This window comes from Cebus imitator, unplaced genomic scaffold, assembly GCF_001604975.1.
Source record: "Cebus imitator isolate Cc_AM_T3 unplaced genomic scaffold, Cebus_imitator-1.0 Scaffold41, whole genome shotgun sequence".
NCBI classification, from domain to species: Eukaryota; Metazoa; Chordata; class Mammalia; order Primates; family Cebidae; genus Cebus; species Cebus imitator.
This window is the reverse complement of record NW_016107356.1, coordinates 4,093,704-4,103,209: the sequence shown is the minus strand read 5'-3', so window position 1 is coordinate 4,103,209 and position 9,506 is coordinate 4,093,704. Positions and strand designations below refer to the sequence as shown.

Here is a 9,506-nt window from a genome sequence, read left to right as displayed (position 1 = left end):
CAATCTTGGCTTATTGCAAACTCCACCCCTCAGGATTCAAGTGATTCTCCCACTTCAGCCTCCCAAGTAGCTGGGACCACAGGTATACAACCCGCTAACTTTTTTTGGCGGCGGGGCGGGGGGAGGGTACAGGTATTTCTTGTAAAAACGGGGTTTCACCATGTTGCCCAGGCTGGTCTCAAACTCCTGAGCTCAAGGGATCCACCCCCCTCAGCCTCGCAAAGTACTGAGATTGCAGGCATGAGCCACAGTGCCCAGCCTCTTCCCTTCTTCTGTAGGATACAATTCTTTGTCCCTTTCCAAGTGCTCTGTTCGTGCAGAGCAGAGTGTGTGGCAGTGTCATGGCTGGAAAGTTTCTGCCAGCTCCCTCCACATGGGAGTTTGTACCTGGCTCCCTGGCCTGACATGGCAGTGATTTGCCTATAGGCGCTCAGAAATCCAAGAGCAGGCAGGAGGGAGATGTGGATGCAGGGGCATCAGGCTTCAGGGCTTCTGTGTTTCTCCCTTTGCCCACACCATTAAAATATACTGGCATCCAAATCCCATCCCAGAAGCACATCCTGAGTGATTCACTATTCATTCAACCATGGAGATGGAAAGAGATTGGACTTGGTGCCGGTGCCTGGGTTTGAGATGCAAATTGCCATTTCCTAGACAAGCTGCCTAAGCAGGATCTGAAACGTTTTCACCATCTATAAAATGGGGGAATACCAAGCCCATCTACATCTTGAGTCATCCTAAAACTCAAAATAAAAATGGAACCATATGTGTGCAACCACTTAACAAATCCTAAAATTGGAATGACCGTAAACTACTATTTTGGAGATGTGCAAGGGGCAGGAAATTATTCTAGATATGAAAAAAGTGTATCTAAACATACTTAGACAATTCAGAATTGTTTAAAATGTCAAAAAGTAGGGGGCAGGGTGCCAACCGCGGCGGCTCACACCTGTAATCCCAGCACTTTGAGAGGCCAACATGGGTGGATCACTTGAAGCCAGGAGTTTGAGACCAGCCTGGGCATTTTTCTGCTGCTGTGCAACCTTGCAGTTTACTTATAATTGATTTTGGGTTTTTTTTCTTTTTTGCTGTTTATAATTAATTTTTGATGCAGTTTTTCAATTTTCTCTCACCAAGTTGTGCCAGTTTTGGAAATCTATTTCGAAATTTTTCCAGATATGAAAAAAAGATGGAGGGTGCCAGTCGAGGTGGCTCACACCTGTAATCTCAGCACTTTGGGAGGCCAAGAGGAGGATCACTGGAGCTCAGGAGTTCAAGACCAGCCTGGGCAACATGGCAAAAACCTGTGTCTATAAAATACAAAATTAGCTGGGCGTAGCTGTGTGCACATGTAGTCCCAGCTACTCAGGAGGCTGAGGTGGGAGGATCGCTTGAGCCTGAGAGGTTGAGGCTGTAGTGAGCCATGATTGTGCCACTGCACTTTAGCCTGGGCAACAGAGTGAGGCCCTTTCTCAAAAAATAAGCAAATAAATAAAACAAAATGGCAAAAAGAAATGGAAACCATCTGAATTATATTCAGAGTCTGGAGTTTCTCAAGTGTATTTGACCTTAGAACTTTTGATTTGCATTACATCTGTTAACACCCACACTTCAGAAAACGCAGATTTTGCAGTTTAATTTCTCATAGAATATGAAGTTTATGAAGGTAGGCACTGTGTCTTGTACCCTGTTGTAGCTTCAGGAAATAGAACAGCTGACTGCACATAATAGCTGCTCACTAAATTGTGTTAAATCATGTGTTAAATACTTTTCATTAGGATTATTTGAAAATAGTCTCTGAAAATAGTTCGCAGAGTGAAACAAGGGTTTTCGTGTGCTGCCATAGAAAGTATAAATTGGTTAAAACTTTTGAAAAGCAGCCTGGCCTTATGCGTCAGAGGATCTTAGCCAATTCTGGAAATCCATTTGGAAATGTTCCTAAATACGAAAAAAAAAAAAAAATGACTGGGCATGGTGGTGTACATCGGTAGTCCCAGCTACTTGGGAGGCTGACACAGGAGGATTGCCTTAGTCCGGGAGCTCTCGCTGTAGTGCACTGTGCCGATCAGGTATCCACGCTAAGTTACACATCAATATGGTGACCTCCTAGGAGCAGGGGGCCACCAGGTTGCCTAAGGAGGGGTGAATCAGCCCAGGTCAGAAATGGAGTCGGTCAAAACTCCCATGCTTAGACCAGACACAGTAGCTCACACCTGTAATCCCAGCACTTTGGGAGGTCGAGGAGGGCAGATCACCTGAGGCCAGGAGTTCAAGACCAGCCTGGCCAACATGGCAAAACCCCATCTCTACTAAAAATACAAAAACTAGCTGGATGTGGTGGCAGGCACCTGTAATCCCAGCTACTCTAGAGGCTGAGGTAGAAGAACAGCTTTAACCCAGGAGGCAGAGGCTGCAATGAGCTGAGATTCCGCCGCTACATTCCATCCTGGGAGACAGAGCAAGACTCCACCGCAAAAATTAAAAATAAAATAAACAAAAATTAAAATTAAAAAATAAAGTAAAATTCCCACGCTGATTATTAGTGGGACTCATGCCTGTGAATAGCCACTGTACTCCAGACTAGGCACCATAGCTGCCAGACACTATCTCTTAAAAAAAAAAAAAAGGTTGGGGGGTGTGCTGGGTGTGGTGGCTCACACCTGTAATCCCAGCACCTTGGGAGGCCAAGGCGGTGGGATTACAGGTGTGAGCCTGAGATAAGGAGTTCACAACCAACCTGGCCAATATGGTGAAACCCCATCTCTACTAAAAATGCAAAAAAAAAAAAAATTACCCAGGCGTGGTGGCATGTGTCTGTAATCCCTCAGCTACTTGGGAGGTTGAGGCAGGAGAATCACTTGAACCCAGGAGGCAGAGGTTGCAGTGCGCCAAGATCACGCCATTGCACTCCAGCCTGGGCAACAAGAGCAAAACTCTGTCTCAAAAAAAAAAGAAAGAAAACAAATGTATGTCTAAATATGCTTACGAGATTCGGTATTGTTTAAAATGGCAAAAAAAAAAAAAAAAGGAAGCCATCTGAATTATGTTCAAAAATCATAGAAAATTAAGTTGCAGAATATTCATTTGATGGACTACCCTGCAGCCATTAAAATGATACTTAGACAGTTAGATTTTGGAAATACTCTTATAAGCATGAATGCATAACTCATATGTAATTTTGCATCATTTTTTTCTTGCATTAACAAAAATGGCAAAACACCAAATTGTATAAAGATTGTGAATCGGTATGTATAATAAAAACAAACAAAATAAAGAACTGACATAACCGGGTGTGGCGGCATGCACTTGTAGTCCCAGCTACTCCAGAAACTGAGATGGGAAGACTGCTTGAGCCCAGGAGTTGGAGACAAGCCTGGACAACAGAGTGAGACCCTCATCTCTTAAAAAAAAAAAAATTATTATCCAGGCTTGGTAGCAGGTGTCTATGGGGCCGAGCTACTGGGGAGGCTAAGGTGGGAGGATCACTTGCACCTAGGAGGTCAAGGTTGCAGTGAGTCATGTTCACACCACTGCACTCCAGCCTAGTGTTGTCTCAAAAGAAAAAAAAACAAAACAAAACACTAAATGAATGAGTACCAGTCTGCCAGGCAATTGTTCTAGATAGTTTACATATATGCTTTTTTGTTTCTCCTAATGACCTATAGGCAGATACTATTATAATACTCATTTTACAGATAAGAAAACTGAAGCACAGAGAAGTTATATAATTGAGCCAAGGTCATGGAACTGATTGGGACTCAGGCCAGGGTAGTTCAGGCTACAGCCTAAGCAAATATTGAGAAACAAGACACCAAAATATTTACAACAGTTGCCTCCGAGTGGAAGAATAGAGGACAATTACATTCTTCATCTTTTCCACACTTTAAAAAGTTTTTAGCGGGGCAGGTGTGGTGGCTCACACCTGTAATTCCAGCACTTTGGGAGGCCAAGGCAGGCCGGGGCAGAATCACTTGCTTCCCCTGCCTCTCCAACTCTCCAACCCAGAGGCAGAAGTTGCAGTGAGTTGAAATCACACCGCTGCACTCCAGCATGGGTGACAAAGCAAGACCTTGTCTAAAAAAAAAAAAAAAAAATTAACAATGAGAAAACTGCTCTCTAAAAGGGCAAAATAGTGAATTAATGTGTTTCTTTAATAAATCTGACATAAAACTTTTTTTTAAGTTGGTTATGAACCCCCACTATTACAACCAGGAATACTGACCCTTGCTCTGCCAGCCAGTCTCTTCTCTGACAGAGGAGAAAATTCAATGGAATTTGAATTCTAGAGACTGGGCTGAAGATAGGTTGTTTTTATGCATGCGGAGAAACTATCCAAGGCTGATTTCCAGTTCTCAACTTCAATATCAAATTTGCTCAAACCCCAGCTCTCCTCTTTTAGGCATGATGCTCAGACAGTCACTCTGCCCTAGCCATAATCAAGAATCTAGTCACCAGAATCCCACATACCCTCACAAACCAACAGCTCAGTTCTATACTCAGGTGAGATGAGGGAGAAAGGAGCAGAATGGAGGGCCACAAAGATTCTTTGCTTTTGCTTGGCCAAACTTCAGTAAGGCTTCTTGTTATATGTAAAATTTTCTGTTCCACAAAAGAAGTAGCACTCGAATATAAATTTCCGCAGCAAGGCAATTTACTTCTATAGAAGCGTGTGGTTCACGATGGAACAATGTCCAGCACACACCTGGACAAGGGAGGGGAAGGGGTACTTATTCCTGATGGAGGTCACCACTGCTGCTGTGTCATTCCCCTGTTGCCTAGGGTTAGATCGCACAGTCTAGCCTAATTCCAATTGGCTATTTTAAAAGGAGCAGGGGCACAAGCTGGAGTGGCAGGTGGGTAGTTTGGTGGGAAGAACGGTTACAGGCAGATCAGACTAGGTGACCAGAGGTCAAAGCAGGTGACTAGAGCAGGTGACCAGAATGAGTCAGGACGGAGCAGGGGACCAGGGGAGCAGATGTGAACTAGTGATTAGAACTGGTGGAAATGTTTGCTTACTGAAACTACAAGGTAGTCAAACTTTAAAGTGGAGAATTAAGAATAAGAGACCTGAACACTGACACACTGATTCTTTGAAGAGCAACTTGGGGTTCACTATATCTAACATTCTGAACCTTCTCCTAGGCCTATCTATGCACCTCCTTGCAAAAATCCAGTTTTACCAAAAGTGCTAAGTCAGTTTAGCCAGAACCCCCAATTCCTGATAACTGATCATCCTTGATATCTGATCAGGGTCCTCATCTTTCACCATCCCCCAGGTGATGTCTGATCACCCTGGCCCATCTTCTACAAGATTCCTTTACATCTATTTAGCCAGAATCCCCCTTACACTTGTTTCCTCTTAGTAATTTTATATCCACTGACCTTCCCACTGCTTCTTGGCCATTATGAGAATTTTAGAGGAGTTGAGCTCAATCTCTCTACTAACTCCAAGACTCAGTTGCACTGGCCCTACATCGCTATGGTCCTGAATAAAGTCTTCCTTACCAACAAGCATCATTGAATAATGTTTTATTTAACAGTGGGCAGTCATGGCCCAGGTAAGAGGGACGTGATGTCTGCTCCTGGAGGGGCAAGGCTCCTGGGGGCTTTTTGTTTTGGTTTGGTTTTGTCTTTGTATGCAGCCTGAGAAAAAGCCATTGATGCTGGCTTTAGCATGTTATGAAGGAAGTGTAAAGAAACCAGTGACGCTGGTAATAACTGTGAAACTGAACAAATGCCACCATATTTACCTAAACGTAAATTTTAAACTAGGGACAGCAAATCCATTCTACAGCGAGGGTCGCTTAGCCAGTAAGAAGGATTTCATTTTCAGGTGCAGTCGAAGCCCTCTGGCTCCACCCCCAGGGTCCAGCCCTTACCACTGCTAAGAACTACAACTCCCAGCTGGAGGGAGGTCTCTGCGCATGCCGCCTGACGCCCTACGACCTACACTTCCCAGAAAACCTAGCGGTTACGCTAACGTGCGCGTGCGCCCTTGTGCACCTCTGTCTTCCCACTCTGGTTTGACCTACAGCCGCCCGGGAGAAGATGGCCGCCTCAGCAGTGCCCGGGCTGTCTCGGCAGGTGAGAGAAAGGTGGTCCTGAGAGCCAGTGGGAGGATCCCTCCTGGGGTGACCGGTACCAGACCCTGAGCGCGAGGGTGCGATGCTTCGGTTGGGGAAGTCTGGCAGTCTTCAAGGATGCGGGGCCCGGCGACTGGAGGCGGCTCAGGGCGACCCAGTGTTTGTCCCCCGGGATGCTTACGGGGCAGTAGGCGCAAGGCTGCGCGTGCCACGACCTTGGCGTCCTTCGAGCACAGCCCTGGGAACTGCTAGCCTGAGAGGCGCCGGAGAGGGGGTCTGCGCTTCGCTGGATTCCTGGGAAGGGGCACGGCCTATTCCCTAAATCGGCTCTCTTTGCCATTGTGGTAAAATTTGTCAGAGATCGCTAATAATGCTAAGGAATATTCGTAAAACACATTTCACAGTTTTGTAAAGAAAATAAGGCCGAAAAGTTTAAATGAGTCTGGCTGCTCAGCTAGTAAGTGGTAGAATTGAGATTTGAACCCACGGAGTCACCCAGAAGATGGAGTTTGAAAAAATTTTATGCTGTTTGTACTGCATCTCGCCATGGTCCTTTAGGTATCATGACCCCTTCCCTGCATCCTAGGGATTTTTACGTAAGCGTTAAAAAGTCTTTTCATCTTCACAAGCAGTTTTGATAAAACACATTCCATAGCTGGGAGTATTTGAAGGTGACCTGTGATCTGTGACCTGTGCGCTTGCAGGTGATTTTTGGATTCCAGCTCTGTCTTCTGATGAGCAGGAGACCGTCTCTCACATCTAGGGCGTCTTGCCACGTAAACTCTGCGGCAGTACTCAAAAAACGTATCTTTATTTTCAGATAGCATTTGGATTCCGAGGAAGGTACATCTGTTGCAAATTATCTGCCCAAGGGTGTTGTAATAGAAACGCCAAAATTTTCTTTAAATATTTTTGAAACATGCACTCCTTGGAAGTTAGTGTTTCTCTGTCATACAGGTGTAGTCTCAGCCCATTCCTAGCAAACTAGGAGATTAGTGGGAAGGTGATTTCCCAAGCAACTTGAGATAATCCTCACTGGGTAAGTTTACTCCTTAGTAATAAAAAGTAGCTCATCCTCTTGTAATATGTGTTGATACAAAGAGACAAAACTAATGATTTTAAGGTCATTTAAAAAATTGTTTTGTTGTTACTGAGTTAAATGCAGAAACCCTTCAAGTAATCTTGTTTGATCTATTTTCCTTTATTGCTTTGAAGGTTCGATACTTCAGTGCATCTGTGGTCAGACCATTTGCCAAGCTTGTGAGGGTATGTTAATTTATGTTCTTCTGTAATTATAAAGCACATGAAGGTGTGAGTCAAACAGCAGTACAGTACAGTTAGGGCATGGATTTTTGGGTAGTTAACTGTCTAAACATTTTTGCCCATCTTGGTTCCCAGAATGTGAGGTGTGTGTAGGATGGAAAAAGGAATGATGTTGAGTACTTGCTTTGTGACAGGCCTATGCGTAATCTTTAAATATGAGAACTTTTTTTAAATCATTTGTTTTTCCATTATCCCTCTAAAATATTTAAGCTAGCATTTACTTATTCTTTTAATGAAAGAAACAGGTTTAACAAAGTGGCATGCCCAAGTTATTACAGAAAGTTATTACAGGAGTTGACACTAAAATCTAGATACCAAACCGGGTGCGCTGGCTCACTCCTGTAATCCCAACACTTTGGGAGGCCGAGGCAGGCAAATCATGAGGTCAGGAGTTCAAGACCAGCCTGACTGACAAGGTGAAACCCCGTCTCTACTAAAAATGCAAAAAATTAGCTAGTCATGGTAGCAGGCGCTTATAATCCCAGCTACTTGGGAGGCAGGAGAATTGCTTGAACCCAGGAGGCAGAGGTTACAGTGAGCCAAAATCACACCACTGCACTCCAGCCCAGGCAACAGTGTGAGACTCCATCTTAAAAAAAAAAAAAATCAAGGTACCTTGGTTTCTAATGTAATTCTGTTGCAAATCTCCATGTTCCATTCTGGTAAGGACTATTCATACTCTTTACACCCTTTCTCTCCACTAAGCACCAAGGAGGCTCACCATTTCTGAGAGTTGCCAGTCCCTTTCTTTTCAAACCAGTAGTCCAGTTGCCCCCAGATAATGAAAACTATTAGTGACACATAATAAATGAAGTTCCCCAGGAGGCCTCCAGAAATGACACATGGCTAACAGCGGGTAGCAGCCCTGTTGGAACATGAAGTCTGACTCCATTTCTGTGGGTTATTTTGAAATTCTTTATTTGATTAAGGACAGTTACTGTGTGATAGAGAATTGATTCAACTGTCAGGGAGCAGGAACTTCTCAAAGATGTGCTGGACCATCTAGCCTACCCACACTTTTCCCCTACCAAATCAACAGTGAGCCAATCCTCCCCTTGGAAAAAGATTATAATATAAGATCTATGTTCTTAATGAACCCACATCAGGTGGAATTTAGGAAAATAATTATTATGTCCCATCATTACGAGCCCCAAATCTCTCAAATCAAATGATGAAAATCATTTTATCCTTCATGTGAGAGCTTAAAATGTCATAACAGTGTTAGGGAGTAACTGGTCTTCCCATTTTACAAGGAGGGAAACTGAGGCCCTGGGAAAATATACCTGGGGTTACTCAGCTTAGTCTTAAAGCTAGACTGGAACTAAATCTTTGTCATCCAAGCCTGAGCTTTCCCACTACAACCATACAGCACCACTAAGAACATGTAGTCATACATCAGTGGTAGAAAAAAGTCTACAGTTTATTGTGAAAAATAATTCAAGCATCAGGTTTTTTTGTAAATTGCTAAAGGGCTCTGTTAAATTGAACATGGATGGAGAGGCCATGTAAGGGAAAATGTATAGTGTTGGTATGAAATGTATAAAAGTATACTTGTATGTTTCATAAACACCTGTTTTCCTAGCTCTAACATGCTCAAAACTGTCTTATCAGCGTTCACAATCTACCATAGTTGAAACTAAATAGTTACCGAGTTCAAAGGAAACATAAGCTCATCTCAAAATTAAAGTGCAAGTAATTGCACTAAAGGTAGGTAAACCTGGAAGGGACTTTAGAGACTGCCTACTAAGCCCCTTATTTTACAGTTGAGGAATTGGAGACTCAAAGCTTGAGTGACCTGACCAAGGAAACATCCCTAATTTACTTGCAAATTACTGTTTAGGACAGCTGTTGGATGACATATTTAAACTGTTTGTGTTAAAGAGATATATTTTTTAAAATATAAATTTTAAATTCTGCTCTTTAGTGTATACTGTTGTCTTAACTGGTTTTCCTTTTTCCTTCCTCCCCTATCCCACCTATTTTTTAAAGCCTCCTGTTCAGGTACACGGTGTTGAAGGTCGCTATGCCACGGCTCTTTATTCTGCTGCATCAAAACAGAAAAAGCTGGAGCAAGTAGAAAAGGAGTTGTTGAGAGTAGCA

General features: G+C 43.5%; 1 protein-coding gene across 2 annotated transcripts in view; it reads left to right on the top strand.

Moving 5' to 3' along the window:
- The first annotated feature begins 5,976 nt into the window (after positions 1–5,976).
- Positions 5,977–9,506, top strand: part of ATP5PO (ATP synthase peripheral stalk subunit OSCP) — a 13,517-nt gene continuing 9,987 nt past the window's right edge. Inside the window, exons 1-3 of one of the 2 annotated variants that reach the window (XM_017526178.1) lie at positions 5,977–6,084; positions 7,299–7,349; positions 9,396–9,506. In XM_017526178.1, the coding sequence (XP_017381667.1) occupies positions 6,049–6,084; positions 7,299–7,349; positions 9,396–9,506 (198 nt within the window). In that variant the 5' untranslated portion in view covers positions 5,977–6,048. The remainder of the gene's footprint in view (positions 6,085–7,298; positions 7,350–9,395) is intronic. The other variant, XM_017526179.2, reaches the window with a different exon arrangement.